The sequence below is a fragment of the Syngnathus typhle genome, linkage group LG18, assembly GCF_033458585.1.
Source record: "Syngnathus typhle isolate RoL2023-S1 ecotype Sweden linkage group LG18, RoL_Styp_1.0, whole genome shotgun sequence".
Taxonomy (NCBI): domain Eukaryota; kingdom Metazoa; phylum Chordata; class Actinopteri; order Syngnathiformes; family Syngnathidae; genus Syngnathus; species Syngnathus typhle.
This window is the reverse complement of record NC_083755.1, coordinates 8,475,992-8,501,649: the sequence shown is the minus strand read 5'-3', so window position 1 is coordinate 8,501,649 and position 25,658 is coordinate 8,475,992. Positions and strand designations below refer to the sequence as shown.

The 25,658-nt window shown below is 41.4% G+C and overlaps 2 protein-coding genes across 3 annotated transcripts; both read left to right on the top strand.

Moving 5' to 3' along the window:
• Positions 1-202: 202 nt before the first annotated feature.
• On the top strand, positions 203-4,751 carry hhex (hematopoietically expressed homeobox). Its single transcript, XM_061264785.1, has 4 exons — positions 203-996; positions 3,417-3,595; positions 4,026-4,076; positions 4,164-4,751. The coding sequence occupies exons 1-4, from the start codon at positions 621-623 to the stop codon at positions 4,422-4,424; spliced, it is 867 nt and encodes a 288-aa protein (XP_061120769.1). The 5' UTR covers positions 203-620; the 3' UTR covers positions 4,425-4,751.
• Positions 4,752-10,544: 5,793 nt separating this feature from the next.
• exoc6 (exocyst complex component 6) lies at positions 10,545-24,857 on the top strand. Of its 2 annotated transcripts, none has more exons than XM_061264599.1 (23): positions 10,545-10,743; positions 12,691-12,862; positions 14,180-14,227; positions 14,401-14,491; positions 14,563-14,608; positions 15,761-15,814; positions 15,970-16,120; positions 16,195-16,350; positions 16,555-16,623; positions 16,697-16,780; positions 16,875-16,921; positions 17,030-17,150; positions 17,646-17,717; positions 17,798-17,895; positions 18,056-18,161; positions 18,262-18,371; positions 18,477-18,588; positions 18,656-18,790; positions 18,856-19,035; positions 19,919-20,060; positions 20,167-20,240; positions 22,169-22,281; positions 22,746-24,857. In XM_061264599.1, the coding sequence occupies exons 1-23, from the start codon at positions 10,604-10,606 to the stop codon at positions 22,870-22,872; spliced, it is 2,448 nt and encodes an 815-aa protein (XP_061120583.1). In that variant the 5' UTR covers positions 10,545-10,603; the 3' UTR covers positions 22,873-24,857. The 2 variants fall into 2 exon arrangements, with proteins under 2 accessions (XP_061120583.1, XP_061120582.1); XM_061264598.1 differs by lacking the exon at positions 10,545-10,743 and adding an exon at positions 11,542-11,702.
• Positions 24,858-25,658: the final 801 nt, after the last annotated feature.

Below are 25,658 nucleotides of genomic sequence, written 5' to 3'. Positions count from 1 at the left end.
CATACATCTGCAGACTCCTTATCGCTGATTGCGGCTGCCTATCTTTCATTCGACATTTCAATCCTGAGTTAATCACTCTCTGCGAAACTGCACCCTTTAGATTGTCGACTAATGTATAGCTAAAGATAAGGAGCTATTTGAGAAGTTAAAAAGTTGCCTTCTTTAACACATATCATTTTAAACACTTTTAAAATTCAATGACACTTGCTCAGTTGTAATATATTTAAAAAAAATATTTACCTAATCTAGCAACTAAAAGCGATGATTTAGGCGTCTTTGTTTGGCCGAGAAGCAATTATCTTTTGTCAACTGTCATCTGATCACTGAATGTGTGGGTCGATTGAAGGAGATTGGGGAGCCAATCAAAAACGTTCGCTGTCCACCTGGAGGAAATGACTCGTCCATTTATCGCCTGCCTTCTGCGCCTGCAGCCAGATAACAACCAAACAGTTGGATCGGGACCTCCTAAAACACCCCCACACACAAACACACACACGCGCGCGCGTTACTCAAACTGTCTTTTTTCACTTCACGGATGCAGCAAATGGTTGGTGTGCTGAAAAGACTAGAAAAGAAGTCAATTATCCAAAACAACGGGAGAGAAGGGCTAAAGAACCAGGATGAGCGTCCCTCTTTACGCACCGACTGCCATCCAGCAAGCTCATCCGACTCCCTTCTACATAGAAGATATTCTAGGGAGGACCACCAGCAACTCTTCGTCGTCCACCACCTCGTCATCCACTCCGATCATCCCCACGCCAACTTTCCCATCGCCTAACTCGTCCTTTACAAACTTCATCTCGCCTTACCGGACGCCAATTTACGAACCGACGCCGATCCATCCGGCGTTGTCCCACCACCACCACCACCACGCTGCTGCAGCTTTCACGGCCACCTACGCCTACGCTGGGGCGTTCGCGAGCTCCGTGTACCCCTTTCACCAGCAGCACCGATCATTGGGGGAGTATGCACATCCCCTCAGACACGACCCTCTCGGTGAGTTAATCCCATATTCATTCAAATAATTTGGGTTTTTCTTCTCCCATGCTTCTACTGACAGCATCTGGACAGCGTTGTAAATCATTCGCTCAGAGAGTCTGAATTATTTTGAATTTCTAAATGTTTAACATATTGTTCCGCTTCCGGCTGTTCGTTGCATCACTAATATTGCTATTCATATACGATTAATAATCACAAATTTGCCTCTACAAAGTAGGACTATATATTCGGCACATTAACTCATGCGGGTCGCAGTGCTGATCATCCAGGTGTCCTTTTCAAACAGTTCGCAGGGTGCGGGTTCGATTCCACCTGATACAAACTCATTCCGTCATGAACTTGGATTTTTATTGACGTTCCGGACTCCCTTCGTTCAGCGGCCGGTGACACAAAACAAAAGGTTTACCGTGCATTTAGATTTTTGATCATTAGCCCTGGGTATAAATTCTCTATATTTAAATTCAAAATGTTGTCCCAAAAGTTGGACTGGTAATGTTGCATGAATTGTGCCGTCTCCGGATATAATGTGCAAATGATTTTACGCACGTGCAGCTTTGAGACCCCAACACATCTTGGTGCCGTGCCCAAAAGCCTATTTTTGCACATCACGCTTGATCATGCATGCATAAACTGGGTGTAGAAAGTACCATTAAAAAAAAAAAAAAAAGACGCGCATCTCAGAATCAAGACGTTCCAGTTTAACTTCAAGGGGTACAGTTTGAATCCATAAATCCATCCCTGAAAGTAAACATTAATGGTGGGGATGGAGTGTTTGTGGATGGCTCATGTGTTAACCTTGACTCGTTTTCCTGCAGCATTCTATTGTTCACAAACATCAGAGGGAGAACATATGTGCCTCCAAATCATTGTGTGTGCGTGCATGTCATGCAGGAAACTGAAAAGTTCGAACGGCGTCTATCCGTTATATATACAGGCCATGTGCTTGTATAGATAGAATTGTTGAATGGTCTCCACGGATCTGATATTGCACGCGATAAAAGTTCTTTTAAGTGGAGCGTGACAAGCGGGTCATGTGACTTTCGGTGTTGTGCTGAATGAGCTCCGGGACGTGTTCCGTTGCATGGCGGAAGCCGTGAGCTTGTCGATAGGAGTAAATCTGCTCTCAGAAGCTGTTGAATGTTTTCCTGTCTCACTCCGGCCAGCCGCTTCCTCGGGAGCCCGCTGCACGCTGCTGATTATTTTATCGACATCCTCAATACAGACATATTCAGGAAACACTCGGCCTCTGATAGCCCGGGATCCGTTTTTCACATATTGTTGCACTTCCTCTGCATGGCCGGTGAGGATGTGACCGACTTTCTTTATGATTGCAAACTGGGTTACACCTATTGCGAAAAAAAGTGTCACTGTTGAATGCGTCCAAATAGCCCTACGTGGTCATTTGAGATTTCAAATCACGTTTGATTTCGGTTAGAATGATTTCAAATCACGTTTGATTTCATTGAATATTTTTTTTCCCGGTAAATAAAATGATAATAAATGATCGGTTGTCGCCTAAAAGCTTCATTTTAATCAACTTTTGCATCAAGTCAATTTGGACATTGCACTTTACAATCCATTGCAAAAAAAATAAAAATTCATTTTGTCTATATTTTCCGTTTTTTTATGACTGTACAGAAAAACTAAAAATCTCAGCCCATGCACGCTTGGTTTCAACCAAGACTGAAAGAAAAAATCAAAAAAATCTAACCCCTTTCGCCTAGTGGACTTTGATTGTGTAAATGAGAAGAGGACATGCGTGTCTGTCGGTGCATGCCATCGCCCATAATCACGCCACCAAGCAGGAAACACATGAAGCGGATATTTGGCCATAGTTTCGTCTCTGTCACGACCTTCCCGAAAAAGAAAGCGTTCAAGCAGCAGCCCGGTGCACAGCTGCAAGCAACAACTATTGTTTGGCCCTCACTAACAAACGGGAAAGCAGATTTGAAACTAGTTACATCACTATTCGACACTTCTGTTGCGGTGTCGTTTGCGGTTAATTCTCTATATTGGGTGTGTACAGCTGAAAAAGCCGCAGGGCAAGGTTCAATTTGAAGAAAAATAGAATCACATGGCCACAATTTGAGTATAGTCACAGTTGAAGGTTTATAATCTTTTTTTTTTCCTCCACAAGCAGTAGGCCTATTTTTCGTCACATTTAAGTACAATTTTATTTAGGCGTCTTAACAATACAGCAAGTTGTCATAATGTGCCAGTTGTTAAATTGATGAAAAAAAAAACTGCATTTCTGGAAATGTTACGTTACATTACATTATTTTACGGGAAAGCGCAATAAATAAAATGAGTGTCGAATTGCATTAACTCAATTTGCTCGGGAAGATGACATGCACAGATTCAATTTGTTTAAAACAAATAAAAATAAAAAAGACCCTCAATTGTGCCTTCTTCCAAAGGGAAACCTCTGCTGTGGCCTCCCTTCATCCAGCGGCCCTTGCATAAGAGAAAAGGCGGTCAGGTGCGCTTCTCGAATGACCAAACCATCGAATTGGAGAAGAAGTTCGAGAACCAGAAATACCTTTCACCCCCGGAGAGGAAAAGACTGGCCAAGATGTTGCAGCTAAGCGAACGACAGGTGAGCAAATACCGAGCCTGTAGATAATAATAATAATAATAATAATAATAATAATAATTGGCTATTATTATTATTATCGTCCATATTTTGTTATAATAATAATAATAATAATAATAATAATAACTTATCATTATTATTATTATTATTATTATTATTGCAATTATTAATTTATTATGATCAGAAATGATAACACAAACTTCATGGGTAAATAATTAAAATCCTTTGCTATTCCATTTTTACTTGATTTGCGCACTCCTCTCGGGACACGCCCACTCGCAGAGTGGCGCACGGGCGTCAGGGTGAATTTCCAAACGCGCCCCAAATTTCTTGCAGCGAATAATAAAACCTCAAATATCAGCACCATTAAAAATATAGGCAGACGTCGAAGGGCCAAATAACAATTCTGAAATGGCTTTATCTACATTTTCAGGTTAAAACCTGGTTCCAAAATCGACGCGCAAAGTGGCGAAGACTCAAACAGGTTGGTTTCTTTCCTACAAGTTTCCGCATTTTTTTTGTTTTTTTTTTTATTATTTTGAAGTTCTTAATTACTCGATTACTGGCTCAGGAAAATCCACAAGGAGGTAAACCCGGGGATGACGTCAGTAGTGCAGCGGGGAGGAATGACAAAGGAGACGCGACGTCTGACCAGTCCGGGGTTCCGACCCGGAATGCAGCGGACTCCCACGTGCTTGAAGCCGCACGCGGTGTGCGATCCGCGTCGCCAAAACAGTCCTTCGTGGAACCGGAATGGAGCCTTTCCGAAGATACAGACCTGGAGCTGGACATTGACAACGACAATCAATTGACACTCACCCACCAGCTCTGAGGATGGACTGGAAAAATTAAAATAATCAGCTGATTGTCTTAATTACAACTGGGAGTTAAAAGATTTTTTTTTCTGCATGAAAAACTGACATCATTTGCAATTTCAAAGCAAAGACATTTAGATACAATAAAAAAGGACCAATGTCTTGTTTTCCAGATGTAACATGCACAGACTATATTGTACATAATTATGCATGTGAAATGATTGTTACTGTGTCCACTGTAAAATAATAAATTAGAAACGTGTTCATTTTAAAATGGAGATTTATTGGAATAATCACTCAAAGGGTAATTAATGTCTGTAATAAACTATTCAATGTGTGTGGAATTTTTAGTTGAATAATTCAATTGTAGATTTACGAATATTTGCCATTATCACTGCTCAAGTGGAAATTTAAATTGACTCCGATATAAGTAAAGGACAAAACAAACGGTTCCAATTCAGTTCGTTTTTTTACCGAATCAAGCACTCTGGCAGATTAGCAAAGTGTTTATGTCAATGGTTGTCCCATCACCACATTCAACTTGAAAAATCTTATCATTCAGACCTCATGCAAACAGTGGGAGTTTTTCAGTAAGAAGATTAGGTTAATAATTTAGTGAACTCTCAGAAGAGCAGGACAGATAGGAGAGCAACTGATTGATCATTTGCTTCAATATTTCAGTCCACAATTATGGTCGTTGAAGCCAAATAGGAGCTCAATTAAAGTGTATTCTAATGTCAGAAGCTGTTTGGTAGTTTTGGGGGTCAGAATTGCATTTACACAAAAAAAATTGGCTATAGGTTGAATGGCCTCACACACATATGACCGGTCCAAAACCAACAGTATGCTCATTGATCTGAGCCACTGTATTGTGTAATGCTTCACAAATTTCTCAGGGTAAAGTCAACAATTGGAGGATTAACACACACAGTTGACGGCGAAATGTTCAATAGATAGCCAGCGTGCACACACACACACACACACACACACACACACACACAGAAATTCACACAATAGTCACAATACAACATGGTGAGATGCAATTCTTTCAGAAAACTTTTTTTTTAGCAAATAGTGAGATTGATATACATCTGCTTTAAGGAGAATAAGAAATTAAGAAATATAATAATATAATAAGAAAAGTGAGTTGGAGGAACTAATTACCATGTTCCCTTTTTCATCTGTTCATACCGAAAGTCATGCAACGATTCAGTTCACGTGAAGGCTCATTGGACCGTAGGAATATAATAGACAAACCAAAATTGACTCTCACATTCACACCGTCAGAGAGGAAGAAGTGAAACCACACCGCCTCCATTCTCCAGTTTAACACAATTCATTTTCACATCAGTAAAGTCGACATTTCAGTGACCAAAAGTGAAAAGCAGATTTGCATGGAAAAAAAGAGAAAATAAAAAAGATCTTTTCCTCAAACACTTTTGGGAGTTTATTTGTAAAGATTTTTTTTTTTTTTAATCCAGCACTTAATTATATTGCATTTCATGAGTTACGGAAACTTTCCATCTTTCAAGGAGACACAAAGGTCATCTGATACTGGGTACTTCATCTGACTGGTGCTATTTTTTTTTTTAACCAATCAAAAAGTCAATATTCTGACCAGACATCACTTACTTTGTATTGCCTCTTTAACAGCAAAATAGAAACCTTCATATGACTTCAAGACAGCCCACTGACAAACGTGTGTGTGTGTGTGTGTATTGGAGCACACAAGTTAATGTGTGGTTATATTGAAACGACTGAGGAATGCGTTGATTGTTGACCTTGGCCAAATGAAAGCCATTATCACCCTCCCCCTCCTGAGCTGATAAATTAATGAGTGAAAACAGTGTTTACATCGATAATCGTGTCGCCGCCAGACCCTGGGGGGGGGGAGGGGGGGGGACACGGACAGAGACTGACAAGGAAAGAGACAAATATCAGTGGAATAAAAGGCGGCTGACCTCCAGTCATGCTTCCATTTTTATCTATGAAATCACTGGTCCCATTCACTAAAAGAACAAAATAACCCAAACACACAGTTGGAGTTGATCATTTCAATAGATGCTCATTGAGCTGAAGTCCATTGAGATAAGCCGTCCGGCATGATGCCATATCCGATTGTAGTTTGACCTGTAACTTTACTCTCCAGGCGCATCCCCGAAATTCTGTCATCCAATCTTGCCTCAGATATTTCTAATTTGCTAATTGTGTCATTCTTGCCGGACTTTCATCCTTATCCAACACCTTTATGTTCCAGTACGGATTATCAATGACAATGCATCAAGTCTTTCTTTGGTTATGGCAGCCGGAGATGATTCTTCATGTTGTCCCCTCCCCAGGGCAGAGGAACTACAAGTTAAATTGGTTGTGAGCTGATTTGTGTCGAAAGTGAGCAAACAATGTCACGTGTCTCAAAGGCTGGCACACAGGTCCAAGCAGCTTTGGGAGGACTTGTAATGATGACAAATGAGTGTTCCATGAAAGACCATTAACCTCCCATTAATGCTCAACCCTGGAATCGGGTCTCATTTGGGATAAATACAGTCGTAGATTTGTCAATTACAGATGGGATTTGTTTGGGTCAGAAATGTTCAATCTGGGGAAAAGTCATAGAAAAATAATCATTTTTAGAGCATGTTAAAATTGGAATGGTGCGAGTCCGGTGGAAAATGAAAATAGATGCATGATAATATTGACTCGGGTTAGAAATGGAGACTGTTTGGTGTCAACTTCCCTTTCACGTAATAAACCAAATTTGTTTTTGCTCCTCTGATGATGTTTTTGCCGCTTGATTAAAAGAATCATTCGAAGATAACACGGAACAAAAGGCCCATTAACGTCACTTGAGAGAAAATGGACTCCACCGCCCATTTCCTGGACACACATAATCATTGACCTTTGCTTAACCGACGATACAACTGTGAAAAAGCATGCTCATAGCCAGAGTAAAATCTGCTCATTTCAAACATCAGCTCGGAGCCATTCCTGCGGCAGCTAAGGAGATGTCACTCACCGACTCCCAAATGCAATCATGTGTACTATTTACTTTTCAATTAGGCCATATCCAAATGGAAGATAGGGAGGTTTTAAAAGTATTCAGCTGCTAGTTAAAGGAGTTCAGGATTTTCTGCCTCACCTTCCAATTTAGTTGGAGTCCATTTGCACAATTAGCTGTTCAAACAACAGAGCGCACGTGGTGACAATAAATCTTAGGGGCTACTGTCGCCAAAAAAAAAAAAGATGCTATAGGGTCACAGGGCATTTTAGCTAAGTGTATAGCCATGTATCTGCATGCTTAGTGATTTTATTGATTATAACCATTGATACCATCAAATCATTTTTTCTGCCTGTCACTGGCAAAACATTCTAAACTAGAGGTCTCTCCTCGAGGTCCCCTATAAAGACCCCATCAGAACTTCACAGGAACCCCCTTCGCCCCAACCGTCATCGATCATGCGAAAATAATTATTGATTATAGAGAGAAAGAAAAATTGCATTGTGTAAATGTAGCAGAAGCTTTGGTCAATCTGCCGCTAGTAGCTTTATGACATGCCTGTGCCGTTAGCTCATCACAGCCCATTGATTTTTGCGGCTTGCGTACACATCGGAGCCCTCGTAAAACTGCATTAGTTCACAGCAATGTGTCGGAAAGATTGGAAGTGAGTATAAATGTGGATGTTTGTGTTCACTGATATGCTGTATTTGCATTTAAGGACGATGATTGATTTCAGTTGATTAACTCTTCATGAACCTTTACTTTGACTGCACATGTTAGAAGATTTTCTTGAGCATTTGTCCAACTTTTACGCCAAATCATGTTTCTCCTCAGATGTAAAAAATGTTTTATGAGTTGCCACCTTTGTATTTTACCAGACTTCCCATCCCACCTGGACATCTGATAGTTCTTTGGGACAGTGACCTCTTATTGTTTTTGTGCTTTGGCCTGGCTCTTGCTGCCAGCCTGTATCCTGCCAACGAACAAACCGAGGTTATCCTGTTTTCCTCCTTTTGTTGGGTGACAATGATTGTTTCTCTCCTACCAAATAGAGTCATCTTGACCCGTCAAACAATGACTGGACTCGCTTGATGATCATTAACGAGTGTTTAGATAAACACATGGGAACTCTACAACGAATCTCCACACAGCGAATATTATACTGGATGAATTATATTCTGAAAAACCTGGCCTTTTTTTTGTAGTTTCTATTTTTTGGCTGACATTTAAACGGACTCTTACCTCAAATATGATCTACTCACATCAATTAAAAGGGGAGTCAAGCGTTTATAAAAATCCAATTAACATTGGATTTGAATCCAGGAGTCTGTGGATGGAGTCCCTTAAGCATTGCTTCATACAACACACACTTTTCCACAGTGGCCTTATCTTATTAATGTGAAGTTTCAGGAAACTATTGCTGCGCTGATGTTTCCAGTCACAATGCAACAGGCCAGAACAATGCAGTGTTAATTTGTTTGCTTTCCGGCAAAAGGACTGTGAAAACAGCGATGGCCATAGAGACAGGAAAGGCCATTAATAGATGAAGGAATGTTGACGGAGAGCAAAAAAAAAAAAAAAGGATGTGGAACACAGGGAAATGTATTCGTTGGAGGCAAATGGGAAAAGATGCTAAGCTAATGCTTTAGCAGGGAGATCAACCTGATGTGTCAACACACACACAAGAAACACAATTTGTTCATAAATTTTGACATGTGTCACTACTGTAGAACACAAGTGGAGGAAAAGAATGTTCTCTTCTGGTTCCAAGTCTGAGCCTTCCCACTTAAAGGAGACAGGAGTGCTGAGAGGTTCATGTCTGCACAGATAAGATCGCTGGCGTCTCACTCTCTTTACATTTATATTATGTCACGAGGAGCATGTGCCTGGAAATGACAGACACTTGAAGGTCTAAGCGCTTTTCGTTCTGCTGACGAGAACTCTTGTCAGAGACACTCATGGCAAAGCACTGTCAAGGGTAAGACCACTTCACTTTCCAGATGGATAAAAGTATTGAACAGTAGCAACTACAGAAAATGGGAATATATACTGCAATTCTTAGATTTAGCATAGTTAATCATTTTAAAAGGTCTCAGAGCTCTGTCCATTTACTGTAGGTCTCTATTTGCCCGTGTTGAAGGCTCTCATGAGCAGCATCACAATCCATGGATATAATATCTTCCCACATTTCACGCAAAGGCTCAAGGCGTAGAAGTGAAATGAATTTCCATACAGTGGGTGTATCAATATTGCAGTCTGTGTGGACCCCATTCTTCTGGGAAGAAAGCCTCATGAGCAATGGACTTTCTTTAAGTCCAGGATGTCCTTCAGTGTTATTTGTTTGGAGTGTAACTTACAATAAAGGTCAGAAGAACCTGTGGGCTGGAGAGACAGAGGAAGCAGGCAGGAAGCTAGCAGGCATGGAAAGGAAGAACACATGGTCACAGGAGAGCTCATAGAAGATCTTATTTTCCAAAACACAAAGTGGCATGGAACGATGTCGAAATGATTTAATTCAAGAGCATAAGATGAATGGAGTGCACTGACTGTGATTTTTCTTGTCGCAAGGACATTTTTAACATTTGTCTTTAGAAACTGGACCTCAGATGTCAATAGATATTATTTGATCCAAGTATTTTCCTCCCATCTGTCATCATACTATTTTATATACTATACAGTCCTTCCATTGTTTAACCTTGTGTGTCCATTCCTGCAGCTCTGGCACATTTCCTATGCTGCTGCGTAAGTGTGTGCGTTTGTGTGTGTGTGTACATCGGCCCACTTCTTGTTTTTGGTGAAGTAATCAGGAAACTCATAGTCAGGGCTTTTGTAAAGACACACTATGGCCACGCTTCCAATTGGCCAATACGTTTCAAGAAGAATAGAAGGAAATAGAAAGTGGTTGTGTAAGCTGGTCAAGGCCTGCAAGAGAGTCCACATTAAAGCACTTTAGAATGCCGGATGAATCAGATGGTCGTCTAACAAATCCGTGAAACACTGTAAATGCCAACTTTAAGTAAAAACTACTTGTGAAGTTTTATTGAAGCCAAAGTTCGGTGAATCACAAGGTTTCTTTTTCCTGTTGGTAATTTTCTGCTGACTTTGGCAGGTGACCTAGAGTTCAGCCGCACATTCAAACGCACACACTTCCCGTAGCGCTGACATTTTCTAGTGGTACAGTCAGAGAGCTTGAATTAAGAAATGGACAGTAAAAGGGTCCATGCGCCTTTACCTGACCTTCCTACTCAAGGGAAAAATGATGATGAAGATGAGGAAAAGGTTTTTGGGAATATTTTTGCAGAACTGGAATCTGTGGATCTTCCGCTGGGAACCACAATGAGGTAAACCTAATGCAACATGGCGACGCATAAAGTATCGTGCACGGGAAAAGTTAATAGTTAAAATAATGAGCTGCTTTGCATTAGAGACTTACAGGATATTGTTTAATAAATTTATAGTAATTATGAAAATTGCAGTTTTTCTCATGTAATCAAGAAAGAAAGGTCATTTAAATAATGAAAAAAAAATATAAAAAATCAGAACCGGTATTTTGTTATCACAATTAAGTACCAGTTTTTAATTTCCAAATAATTTAAATGTTCAATTTGAATTTCTTTTTCATGGCATATGCAGCTGATATTTAAACAATGATAGGTCACTTACCTAATTCGACTGACTGCACATTTTGTGCATTTTTTTTAATATTCACTAAATTGCAATCATTTCAAACTCCGGATTCCCTTTAGAAAGCACATTCCAAATACTCAAGTACGCATATTAACGATAGCTCCTAGACTGGATCGGATACAAAAACATAGACGATTTGTTAATTAGATTTTATAGACTAGTAATTGATTAAGTGAGCATATCATATGCAAAACATATAAACAATCACATTAACAAATTTGTTTTTGAGTAAGAACATTGATCATCTCGCAATAATTATCAATAATAATTTCCTAAGGTGTAAATGAGTTAAATATCTAAATGCAACACTTTTTTCCCTACAAATCACTGCATGTCTTTACATTATTTCATCACTGATGCGGGCTGCTCATGCGCATGCGCGTCCCAGGGTCTATAGCCAATGTTTTATTTCCGGGTAGACGCGATGGTTCCTACACATGGAGCTTGCACGCCCTCTACTGGCCAGTCCTGCCCATTCAGCTGCAGTTGGCACGCCATATAATGCCAACGTAATCATGGCGGAGAATGAAACCCTGGAGTGTATAACGGAGCACGAGCGGATTCTACAGGAAATTGAGAGTACGGACACGGCTTGTGTCGGTCCCACGCTTCGGTAAGAACTGTTGTCTGAGGAAGCCTATAAAATTCGCAGCGTCCGTCCGTTAAAAGAATATCTTGTAGGTATCTTTTGTTCGTAAGCTCATCTATCATTAGCAACTGGCAGGCTATGTTAGCTGTTTTAGCTAAACAGCGTTATATTGTTGTAAATCAACAATTGTTGGAGCATTAGCTTGCAGGCTTGACCATCGTTTTGATTTAATGGCTGCGTATTTAAATGTCTCGCTTACGAGGACATTTGCAGAATTTGACGATTGTTTTGGTGACCTGTCAAAATGTAAACATGAATTGTGGGTGTGGCTACCCTACTGTCATCAGCTAACGGTATCTAATCCTGCTTCCTTATTGCCTTCTTAATTCCTCATAACTACATTATTGCATCCTCCCATTGTTCCCTTTTCTTGGTTCTTCAGACAATTGAATGTAAACATGTAATGTAAATACAGTTTCGCTCTATGAGTCTTGTAATATTTATATTTCCTAGTTACAGGACTAATTAAAGTTTGGACTCAAAGCATGAACAAGAAAAAAAAAAAATCATATTTTTGGGGTGTTTAAGGATCTGTCCTGGAGACCTCACAATGTCTATACAGCTTCTTTTAAAGTAAAGTGAAAATGTCCCAATTTAATATTTATTTGATGAAGGGGATGCTATCCACAATCCGTTTTGTTTTGTTTTGAGATTCAAGATTACTTTAGTTTCTATAAACGTCGCATTTCATTTCACCGTCAATAGATGGAGCTGTAACTGTAGAAAACAGTGTTTAGACCTTTGTCTCAAATTCCATAGTCATCTTTTTTTTTTGCCTACATTTTAAACGTATTCACGTATTTTGGTTTTAAATGTGATACACTTTTATGGTTTAGCTGGATTGTACGGAACACTTGCCTTGGAGTCTAGTAAAGAAACACTTGTATGTCCAAGCGCACACACACAATATATTTATATCCGTTCCACAAAATCTTTTTTTTTTTAATGCCAGATCAATCTACGATGACCAGCCTAATGCCCACGTACGCTTCATGGAAAAGCTGGATGCCAGGATAAGAAATCATGACCGTGAGATTGAGAAGATGTGCAATTTCCACCACCAAGGCTTTGTGGATGCTATCACAGAGCTCCTCAAAGTCCGCAATGATGCAGAGAAACTTATGGTAAGTTATGGAATCAATTGGCAGACCGATGGTTGGCGGCCACTGCTTTAAATGACAATCTTCATAAGAAATAAATCAAATTCCACATGCCCAATGACATAGTGTGAGGTTTTTCTAGAGATGTGGAGACTTTGTTCGTTTGATTTTCTATCGGCATTAACACACAAAGTGTTGGCCCAAAAACGGCCAATTTTTTTCCCACACAGAGAGCTTACTTTGCATTTTGACAGATTGTCATTTGTGGGAAATCTTGTCACGTTGCTCATTATACCAGTGTACGCACGCCCGTGTTCAGAATTTAACAAGCACATTCAAACTCATTCATTCATTCATCGTCCAAACAAACCGCAGGATGCTCGTGGGCGTGCTGGAGTCCATCCCACCTGTCTTTGGGCAATAGGCGGGCGGGGTACACCCCAACCAAACTAGTTGCAAACTCCATACAGCTAGGCCGGAACCCGAATCGGACCCTGCACCCTTGATCTGTGAGGCGGACGTGCTAACCAGTGCCCTACCGTGTTACCAAAAGCGAAGAGTGAAGAATTTTATTGACATGTTTCCAAACATAAATAAATAATAATAATAATTTCACAGACCTTAGTGGGGGTGCACAATTTTTTTGCAAACAATATGTTGAGTGTTTTTTTATTCCTCCTTTTTGCTGTGCCTTGAAGGAAAAAAGAGGATTCAAATTTGCGATGATGGAGTTTGCCATGCTAGTTAGGGAAGTTCCTCGTTGAAAGGATTGCATAAAAAGCCGACTGGTCAATTGGGTCATGGCTCTCAGCCGTGTGACAGGAGCAGATAGTTCAAAAATCCTCATCCAGGATCGAGAAGTTTGTCACCGAATCTGTGAGAAAGAGCCTGTCACAAGCCATTAAACTCCATGAAAGGCCCAGTGGAGCGATGATGGGTTCAGGTCCCTGCTGCCTGGTTAATATGAATTTGCCCGCCTTTGTCCTTGGCCCTTCATGGACAATGAGCTGATTACAAGGTTGAGCAGCTGCAGGAAGAGTGCTGGAGAGGGAAAAGAGAGGGCATCAAGTGGGGGCAGGGCAGATGCAAACAAGACAAATTCATTATGTCGACCTAAGAACCTGATCAACATGTCACTCAAAGGGCCGAAATGGATACTTCCCAATAAACAGGGGATGGCGACTCAAGTTTTTTTACAGTATCAAGGAAATTTAAAAAAAAAACGCTCATGTGAGGATTTGTTTGGGTTCACTTTGACTACCTCGTATGGAAAAACAGGAATCATTCAAATCGTTTGTTTTTGTTCAGTTTAAATGAAGTTCGTCTTGTGTTTTTTTCAAGGGCCAAGTGACGGACACGAATCGAAGACTACAGGAAGCTGGGAGAGAGGTAAGGCCACTGGGCCTAATCACATTGATAGAAATGTGAACGGTACCTCCTTTACACATCCATTACTGGTGGAGATGCAATTTGTCCCTTTTTTTGGCTACTTCTCGTTTCGATGCTTTGCCAGCATTGGCGTTTTCCCAATCGATTGTGTTCTTCTCTCTTCTTGCCCTCAGGTGACGGCTCAATCCGGGGAGGTGATTCGCTGTCGCGTCCAGCAGAGGAACATGGCCACAACTGTGGAGAAACTCCAGCTCTGCATACCAGGTATTTAAAATTTGGAAGAATTTGTTTGACAAGCGAAAAACACCTTGCTGATTCATTCTGTTTTCTCATAGTGCTCGAAATGTACAGCAAGCTTAAGGAGCAGCTGGATTCCAAAAGGTAAGGATTTTACACGTGGGCATGTACTGCTGAATTAGTTTTGCCTTTGTCTTTCAATGAAAGAGAATGTTCGCACGTGTGGCACACTGTGGTCAACAAAACCCAAAAAAGTTCAATTCGGAGGAAAGGGAAGAGTCAACAATTTACCTTTTGCTCTGTCCAAAATATGATCATAAAAAAACTGAAACGGAAGCATTCAATAATAAAATGACCCAAGTAATCTCTACTTTGTCGGTTTGCTTGAACTTCATTTTTACCTCATGAACTTCACTGAAAGAAAACTAATGACCCTTTTTTGTTCATTTGTGTGTACCAAAGGAACTGGCCATTCACTGGCAAGACAATTGACCCTCAGTGTGCCCTTGTTTGCCGCAAGGCCCCCTCGTTGCAGTCCCGTCAAGGCCCACTGCCAATCTTAGGCAATTAGACCACTGTGCGGGATATACGTATGTGTTTGAGGAGGGGGGTTGGGGGGGGTCTACTTTCAGCACTAATGACATGGCTTTTCTGCCGTTAATTCATTATTGCTGCAATAGTTGCCATTGAACGGCTTGCCGGTCGGGCAAGTGACCTTTCCGCCACCATTTCCCCCCTTTCCGTTGTCCGCTGCACTCAAACAGGCCTTTTCTATATCACTCGCGTTCGTGTGTGTGCAAGACTTTTTACACTCACTGACTGACCAATTAGATCCCTCACTGCCTGCCTATCAGCCTAATGATGGGAGTTTAGCACACTGAACTGAGGGTGAACCCCCCCTTTGGTTTGTGTTCACTTCCAAAGACTGCAATGTCTTTAAAGGGCCTCTTTTTCCACTCCACTGTATCTTCCTTTTCCACGGCTGTAATTGGCTCTACCCGCTTGAGTTTGTGAACTCGGTCGGTGTCTCACAAAAGAGGGGTCCCGTCGTCATCGCGGAGAATCCTTCTGATGTCGCGGGGTTTCGGGACCGCATTAAATGCGTCAGTCCATATGCTAATTAGCAGAGGCGGGAGTCAGTCACACGTGCAAATCGCAACCGAGTCTCGAGCTAGTTCAAAGTTACTGCCGCAAAAATCCATCCCTCCATCCATCCATCCCTCCGTTATTTTCAATTGCGCAAGAGAATTTAACAGTGATTTGGCTCATCACTAGTGTTACATTTTATCTTCTTAGACACTATGCTGCACTGAAAACCATGGAACAACTGGAGAAGATCTACATCCCTCGGTAAGAAATTCAATTCAAATGAATTTTTGTCAAAAACAATCGCCCTTGTGCATATTATGTTTGGATGGATGTCGACTTCTCAGTTCGCTTTTTTTTTTTTTTTCCTTCCACTTTGGGCTCATTTTAAAGTTGTCGTTCTCCTGTGTTTCATGCAGAGTCCGCCAGTATAGGTTCTGTCAAATCATGGCTGAAAACCTGCCCAGACTGAGGGAGGAGATAAAGGAGATCTCCATGTCTGACCTCAAGGACTTCCTGGAGAGCATAAGAAAACACTCGGACAAAGTTGGAGAGACCGCCATGAGACAGGTTAGTCAATCTGTGTTCTCGGTCCAAGCCCGAAATGTGTATTGGTGGCTGATATAATGATGTGTCCCTTCCAGGCGCAACAACACAGAACCTTTAACAGTGCGGTAGCAAAGCAGGCCAGCGTGGGACACTACACTAAGCCTTTGTACTCCCTCAATGGTCAAACACACACGCACAACAGTCTCCAGATTGACGATGACGCAGAAGATGAGGATGACGCTGATGAGGAGGTCATGACACTGCATGCTTTTCATGTCGTACTAGTTCGAGGGACGACAAATGAGTTAGATAATCGGGATGAGATATTGTAGCATTATAGTGGGAATGCAATCCCGATTCATTGAGGTTTATATTCAGATTATTCTATTGAATGGTCTTGACTTTTAGCACGGTGCTGTTCAATAAAAACTGAAATTGTGTTTTTGTCTTTACAGATTCTTGCAGCTCAGGATCTTGTGGACTTCTCACCTGTGTACAGGTGTTTACACATTTACGCCGTGCTGGTACGTTACCCGAGCAAAAAATTTTTGTTTTATTTTATGGTGCCAAATCACGTTTACTCTTATGTGTTGGCAGGGAGATCGAGAAACCTTTGAGAATTATTATAGGAAACAGAGGAAAAAACAGGCCAGGCTAGTTCTGCAGCCTCAGGCAAACATGGTAAGTTAACACCCAAAGCTGAAAGGAACTCTCGGTGGAACTTCTGCAAATGTCCAACTATATGTGTTATCCATATGACTGTGTCTGGATATAGCATGAAACCGTGGAGGGCTACAGAAGATACTTCAATCAGATAGTAGGGTAAGATGAAAATGACTCCATATTGATGATGTCGTGTAAAAGAACAACCATATGCCGTTAAAAGTCATTGGCATGACATTGGAGGGTTTTTTTTTTTTCTGTCTTCAGGTTCTTTGTTGTGGAGGACCACATTCTCCATGCCACTCAAGGGTTGGTGACCAAAGCTTTCACTGACGAACTGTGGAATATGGCCCTATCGAAGATCATCGCCGTGCTCCGCACACATTCGGTAATCTTCCACACGCCAACAGGGAGTCATAGTGACCGCTTCTGATGTATTTTTCCTGGAAGGAACTCCTTTCCTTGCCCATTTTCCTGCACTTAGAACAAAAACAACAAAACAAACTGCAAAGGTCAGCGCACCCACAAACCCACTAATGATGTCACTCTCGAAAGAAGGATGAAATGACAAACAAAGAGTAGCTCATTGGAAGCTTAATGAGAGACAGATTGCAACAATAACAGCAGTTGAAGACGCTATATTCCTGACCACTGAGCTGCAGTCACTTGTAAATGACCAGGAGGATTATGCTAACAGGCCAGAGAATGGGCCGCACAGTGTGGGGTGACTTTGACAAAAGCCCCCGGGTCACCTCCCTACTGGCTGCCCTTTTTTCTGGGGACGGACACAGGCAGCTCCACATTTGCAATGATTTCACGGTTACTGTTTTTAATTGATGCATCATCGACATCATCTTTGAATCACTTTCCCCCCCCCCTTCAGTCATATTGTGAGGATCCAGACCTGGTCCTGGAGCTGAAGAACCTCATCGTCATATTTGCGGACACGCTGCAGGTTATTATTGTTTTGTTTCCCCCCCCACCTCGTTCAACTTCTTGTATTCATGACGTGATTTTATTTGTATGCCGTACAAGGGTTTTGGTTTCTCTGTGAATCGACTATTTGACCTGCTGTTTGAAGTCCGAGACCAGTACAATGAAACTCTTCTGAAGAAGTGGACGCTGGTGTTCAGGTGAGTTCTTCTTCTAATTTATTGTTGGCTGTTGTGTTTTTAATGTTAGTGTTTGGAGGAAGGAAGAAATGTTTACAGTCAATTTTGCAACAAAGCTACTAACTTTGTGAGGAGCTCAAGCTCAAAATTAGATACGTATATAAACAATATATTTATGCAGGGAGATCTTCGAATTGGACAACTATAGTCCCATACCAGTGGAAACAGAAGATGAGTATAAACTGGTCGTCGGCCGCTTCCCATTTCACGATGCCGAAATAGAAAAGGTAAAGATGGATTCGGCAATAATTGTGCCATTGTGAACTCAGTCTATTTATAGACATAGTTGTATTGTTGAAACTCTTTTTTTTGTTTGTTTGTGAGTAGCAGGATTTCCCCAAGAAGCTGCCAATGTCCCAGTCTGTGCCCCAGATATATATGCAAGTCAAAGAATTTATTTACGCCAGCCTCAAGTTCTCCGAATCCCTTCACCGCAGGTATAAGTAACAGTCAATCTTTCTAATATGTATCAAAGCAGACATTTGACCTTTTAATGTGCGCTTTTCTATACTCAACTATATATATATCTTTTTTTTATCCAGTTCAACGGAGATCGATGATATGTTGCGGAAATCAACGAACCTGCTACTGACAAGGACACTCAGCAGTTGTCTGCAAAACCTCATCAAGAAGCCACATATAGGGCTGACTGAGGTACCAAAAAGTGCCAGTAAATGTCATTCCCTACCTTCATGTTGATGAATTTGTCTTCTTCCGAAAGTTGGTGCAGATCATCATCAATACCACCCACCTGGAGCAGGCCTGTCGGTATCTTGAGGAATTCATAACAAATATCACCAACGTCTCTCCTGAAACGGTCCACACGACAAGACTCTATGGCTTGTCCACATTCAAGGTATTTGGTTTTGTTCCCGCTGTTCCAGTCAGTAAGTCTTTGTTGATTCTCCTGTAAATTTGCAGGATGCCCGTCATGCTGCAGAAGGAGAAATCTATACCAAACTGAACCAGAAAATTGATGAGTTTATCCAACTGGCAGATTACGAATGGAGTATGGCTGAGTCTGATGGTCGGGCCTCAGGTTATCTGATGGACCTTATCAATTTCCTACGATCCACATTTCAAGTCTTCACACACCTCCCGGTGAGTAGGGTTAGGGTTACATGCATGGCAATAGCTTTTCTTACTCGACGGCTCTTGCATGTTATTTCAAACTATGCAAATTGAGCGTAGTTTGTGTCATGTTAGCATAGTGCAAGATTTTCCGCTTTTGCAACTGCATCCCGTTTAGCCAGCCCCTCCTCAAACATCCGACTTTCTGCCGTCTGCCTTTCAGTTTTCATTTTTATTTGCTAAGAACACATCCTGCTGTCCCCGGAAATAACGCATCCTTTTTCTAATATTTTCCTCCCTGTTTTATCCCTCGAATCATCTGCCTTTTGTTAAGCACGTAATACGGCGTTACTTGACAATTTCCTCCTCCTGTCCATTTATTCTTGCCGCATTTCTTTTCCTGTCCTTTCCCCCACCCCCTCGTCCATTGTGGGTTGGTTTGGGGTCCGCTCAGAATAACAACAATGACCATGCGTCGATGTCGGTGAGTATTGTTAACAGGCTGTTGCCGCGTTTCACTTGCAAGGAGGTGATCAAAAGCATGCTAGCATTTTGACGGTGCCACTTTTTCAAATCGGTCACGATCAATGTCAAGATATGTGGCATCAAATGACAAAATCTGCTTTTCATAGTCTAGTTGGGGGTCTTGCCAGTATGCAAAGCACTACACCAATTGTCACTACACCTTGCTCATTGTTCTGCTTTTAATGAAGTGGAAACGTTCAATCGGGTTTGGATGATGTCATACATAGCATGCCCAATTTACACGATATTGCCAAAAGTATTGGCTCGCCCGTTCGGATGATCAGAAGTTTCAAAAACTATATTTCAATATAGTCCCAAGTGATATACTGCCTCATCTTCTCTCTCTCTCTCTCTCTCTCTCTCCTTTCCTCTATTGCGTTGTCCGTAGGGAAAAGTGGCCCAGACAGCTTGCATGTCAGCCTGCAAGCATCTGTCCACATCACTGATGCAGATGCTCCTGGACACGGAACTGAAGCAAATCAGCATGGGCGCCATCCAGCAATTCAACTTAGATGTTATTCAGTGTGAATGTACGTGCGAGAAAAATGTACACTTGGAATCCACACTATTTTGAGAGTTTTCTGCGCATATGTTTTGCTTTGTCATATTCAAGTGTGCGTCTTTTGTTGTCGTCAGTGTTTGCCAGCTCAGAGCCGGTCCCGGGCTTCCAAGGAGACACACTGCAACTGGCTTTTATCGACTTAAGACAGGTAAGGTGGAGAGAGCAATAGAATAGCGTCTCATGCTTATTGAGAATGTCCAACTTTGATCATAAAAAGTCACCTCTGATGACATTCGATGAGAATTTGCTTGTTTGAAAATGATTTGTGCTTTCTTATCATTTGACTTTTTCTATTCTGTTTATATCCCGGCTGTATCTCTTTGTATAACCTTTTCAACTTTTCTCTGGCCTTCCCCCCCCCCCCCCCCCCCCCTGCCCAAGAAAACAAATACTCCCCTTTTTACCGACGTGAGCTCTTCAACTCGCTTTTTTTGTAAACACCAGTGGTATGTCAAGTGTTGCCTGGGTCTCATTAACTTGTGTCTCAGTTGACCTGTTAATCTGGGCCTCAGGTGCAGGCTTGGCCCGTCATTCGGTTCAGGTCACAGGCTTTCGGAGTTAAAGTGGGCCGCTCCCTGTCTGTGGGACTGCAGAGGCAAGTTCTGGACATGAAATGGCCTCTCCTATCTCTGGAGTTGCCTTTGCCACGACGCCTTGTAAATGGCCGGTCCCCAAGAGTGCATGATATTAGCCCGGAGTATGTCGACTCCTCTAAACAAGATGAACGTGACTGTAGCTGCGCTAATTAACCATGTGAAACAGTCACTTAACCTGAAAAAAGATGAGCAGGCAATCTGCAGCGGAGACAAAATGCCTGTCGTTTCCGTGCCAGGAAATCCCGGCCGGCGCTGATCAGAGCTAATGGGTCCTCAAACTGGCGAGTGCGCAAGTCAGTCAGTCTCATGTAGGTCTGAAAGTGGCAGTCATCCAGACAAAGCTCCTGAAGACAGCGGAATTCATCCAGCGCCTGTGAATGGTCCCCTTGTTTGTGCAAAAGTGTCTGCTCAGCCGCAATTTCCACCAGCAACAGGCAAATGCTTCAAGCGAGAGGTGAACGTTTGCTTTGCATCAGTTGCAAGCTTGAGGTGACTTGGGCACCTTGGCCTCCTAGACACCTCCCGGGGACCACCCAGAACATGCTAGAGAACCCCTCTCCTGGTTGGCCTGGGAACATCTCACCATGGCCCCAAAGTCTGGGCTTTTGTGCTCCCTGCAACCTGACCCGGATAAGCGCAAGAAATTTGATGGATTGATGGATGCAGCCTTTTATACACCTGCTTGCTTCTTGACATGTTAATCCTAGCCTAAGGTGAAGGGATTTCGAAGCCGTCCCCTGGCCGAGGTTATACTAAGGCCGTCCATTTACTTTCGCCTTATCTTCTGTTATGTTCTTTGTCGGGATGAGGGTAATGGATTTCTAAATTGCATTAAGGTCAACTCTGAAGTCTTGGCTATGGGTGAGGCCTGTTATCAAAATATTTCAAAAGACTATTGATTTCTTGAGTCAAGCTTTACCCAACCTTAACACTCAAGTCAAAGAAAAGTAAGTTGGAGTGATGATGACCCCCAGTAGCAATTTTTACACACAAATCCAATGGCCTCCAGTGACGACACACTCAAAAAGCACAAGGGACTTCATGACTGAGCTCGTCCGACAAAATCCCTCCAAACGACTCTGAATTGGTGGCTTTTGACAGTCCGCACGCTCAAAGGTCCCCGGCCTTGGTAGCCGACCCATGGGTTGCAGGCTTCTCGCTAAGTTAACACCTAAGTCGGAGAATGGCATTGTTGTAGGGCTTTCCTCAGTCATCTGAATAATCGTATTATCCCTAAGCTGCTTTTTCACTGCTCTTTCAACATGAGCTAATCACCCAGCTGTTTCACCCTATGACATTAGCATACACAGTGTGTGGGTGCAGAAGAGGGGGGGGGGGGGGGGGAGTCCATCAGGTTACCCAAGGGTCATTTGGGGGGGGTCATTTTTGAATGTTGTAAAATGTATAATAAGAGGTCCCACTTTTCTCTCCAAAGCCACGCAGGCCCATTTTTTTTTGTTTGTCTATGTGTGCTTTTCAGCTCCTGGATCTATTCATGGTGTGGGACTGGTCAACTTACCTGGCGGATTATGGTCAGCCGACTTCCAAGTACCTTCGAGTAAACCCAGCCACAGCCCTGACTTTACTCGAGAAGTGAGTGCCTCCAATGCTGGATGTTCACAATTGGTTATGAAGCAGTGCAAAAATGATGGAGAAAAATGGGTTCAGGTTTGGGGCCCTGTAAATTGCGCGGACCCTACAGGATCTGAATTCTCGGGATTTAAAGTCCCCATTCACTCTGCAAGAGTCATTTTTATTGATTTTAAAGCTGCGTGTATGCAAGTATCTAAGTTTTTTTCTCTCTTGCTGTTGTGCCGCCAGAGTTTATAGAGGGTAGGTACAGCTTTTCTTTTCCCTTCAATATTTTTTTTTTCTTCACTCGATATTCATTCATAAGTTCAATCCCGGATAGTATTTGGCATTGAAGAGTCCTGAAATTTGCTATGGTTACATTTAATTCCAGGTTAACTCTGGTTAACATGTGACTCAATTTGTCGCATCACCCATTCATTGACGTGTCTACTAATTGCCTCTTCCTCTATTGCTTCCTCTTCAAGGATGAAGGACACCAGTAAGAAGAACAATATCTTTTCTCAGTTCAGGAAGAACGACAGAGACAAACAGAAACTGATCGAGACGGTGGTCAAACAGCTAAGGAGCCTGGTCAATGGCATGTCCTCCTAGGATCACACGCAGGTACCCGAAGCAATGAATGAAGTGAGGAATATCCAAGCACATCGTTTGACTACACAGGGCCTGATTAACATCATGTTTGCACACACTTGATTGCTCACTCCGATCGATTGGACCTAGCATTGCCGATCACGCAAAATTGCATCCCGGTTCTTTTTTTGGCGCGTTCTGGGAGGAGTCTTTGGAGGGATGACGATTCAGCCGGCCATAGGCAAATGGATGAATTCAGCATCAGGACCTACCATCCCAGAGCAGTTTTCCATCAATTGAATTCCACCAGACTTTTCAAAGGAGGACGATTGGGCTTGCAAGATTAGACACAAAGTCAATCGACTCCTAATAGTGTATCAACAAAATGACATGACTCAATACTCCACCCAAATATCATGCAGATTACCAAGATCCATTTACTTGGAGAGTATTGCTGCTATAATAACAATACAAACTTGTTTATTTTTCATATTTCATATAGAAGGGTGAAATGATCATTACTCCGGAGAAAGTGAGTGGGATAATGACGTTCATTGGGAAAGTGTGCTCTCTTGCTCCCAAAATAGAAAATGTTGATTGATTGCAAAGCTCATAAACGTGGGTTAGAAGAATGTGCTAAGAAGAATGTTCTGTTTTTAATGTCAATTATGTACAAAAAAAATGGACGATGATGTTTTGAGGGACAGATGTTCATTTAAAAAAAAATGGCCTTTTTATTGTTTTGTTTTTTACCTGGGTTTTAAACTTGCTGCCAAATTGAGTTTTTTTCTGTTTGATTACAAAATGGGGCTTTATTAATGATTCAAAGGGAGTCTTACATATTTTCTTATTCTGAGCATTACAGTTGTTTTGGTTTTTTTAACCTAGGGACAAAACAGTGTGTTCTCATAAAGACTGCCAAGATTCCAAAGAACTCAGTCACCGCTTAGGCAGAACTGATGGTGAAGGTTGAAGATGTAAGATTTAAGGCTTTAAAACTGAAATAGCAACTACATCTAAATTAAAAAAAATAAAAAAAGTTTTAAATCCAATAGGATCACAGACTTGAAGAAACTGTTGAATAATAACTGTATTTCTGGTTTAAAATTGTCCTAAAAATACTTTTAATTTAACATGGATTCTTCATTCACTGAGTCTTAAATCGCTTTCTATCAAATTTAGTTCTGCACATGCGCTTTTTTTTTTTTTTCCTTTCTTCTAATGAACCGTTCTATAAACATCAAATTGAACATTTTGATTCAGTTAACAAAAAAAAAAAAACAGGCTTGTAATGCTCAACCATTTTCTGGAAGCGCAGCTCACTATTATAACAATTGTTTTTTTGGACCATTCGGTGTGTGTGTGTGTTGTTACTCCCCCAATTGTAATGTTCTATAAATGATGTATACTTGTATATTTAAGAATTGAAAAATCTTTTAAATTTGACATTTTGAATTGTCTATCTTTGTTCCTCAGGGGGAAAATGAGGCTTTTGAATCTGTAAATTCATAAAGCACAGCAATAATGACTTGGCTTCTCTACAGCCTTGTTGGCAGGTTTCTTGCTCAAACCTGTCTGCTGATGATTATCATTTTTTCTTATCCTTATTCTGTGCTCTCAGTATATTTTTACTGTGACATTTGGCTTCGTTTTTCAATTATATTTTGCATATTTAATTGTTGTCCAAAATGATTGGACCAGTATGGCCAAATACTTAAGTTTACCTTTTGGTTAAAAGATCAGTACGAGACAACCAATCAGCATTTCAGCTTTTATTTCCAGGTAGCTTTTCTCATCAATTTGCATTTTTTGTTTGATCATACCCATTTATCATGAGCAAAAATATTGGAACTTTTTTTTATTTTTTTTGCTGAGATTATTTTACATTCTATTGATACTTGTGCTTACCTATTAATTTGCTTCCGTTAGATTTAGTCTATAATGTAATATCAATTCAGAACTGTAAATGTATGCTAATGTACGGAAATAAAAGTTAATATACTGGTCTTTTGAAATGTTTTTAGTCTAGAGCAAAAATATTAGCCCCATATCTCTACTGAAAGGCTCGACGCAAAAGTTTTCGGATACAAAGGTTTCGAATAATAATTGAGAGGATTCAACGCTGGGATTGCAATGTCAAATTGCTGCTAATAGTTTGTATTTGATATTTTCGGCTTATCTGGTTTACTTTAGTTGGGCTTAGTTTAGTTGAGCTCAGCTAACAAATGAAATGAGCTGAAGGCATTTTATTTTATCCTTGAGCCTGGCATATCCTACCACACACACACACACACACACACACACACACACACACTGGGAAACAGCAAGTGAACTTTAGCCCGGGTCAGTGTCTGAATGTGAGGATCCCTGTCGCCGCAGATGTAATGAGGCGAGAAACATTTGGAGTGCTTCATTATGAGTGGCCAACAGCCACCCTGCCAACACTCACACACAAAGAAACATGTTTGTTTTCCTCTGGGGGGGGGGGGGGGGGGGGGGGGTTACCGTGCTCCTACCATGTCAGTTCAACTACTTTTAATAATCGTTGATTCCAACCCATCTCGGACCAAGAAAGAATTTCTTCCATATCTACCTTGATATCATATTTCTTGCACTAATTGCACACTTGAAGTGTGTTTTAAATGTAGCGTGCAGATAAAAGAATACAATCCAAGCCTTAATAATAGAGTTCTGAGCGGATTCTCGTGGTTTATGACCGACTCTTTATGAGTCATTTAACATCACCTCTCAAATGTGACTTTCCTGTGACAAATGCAGAGTTGTCGTACTCGTTCCTGAGTGTGAAC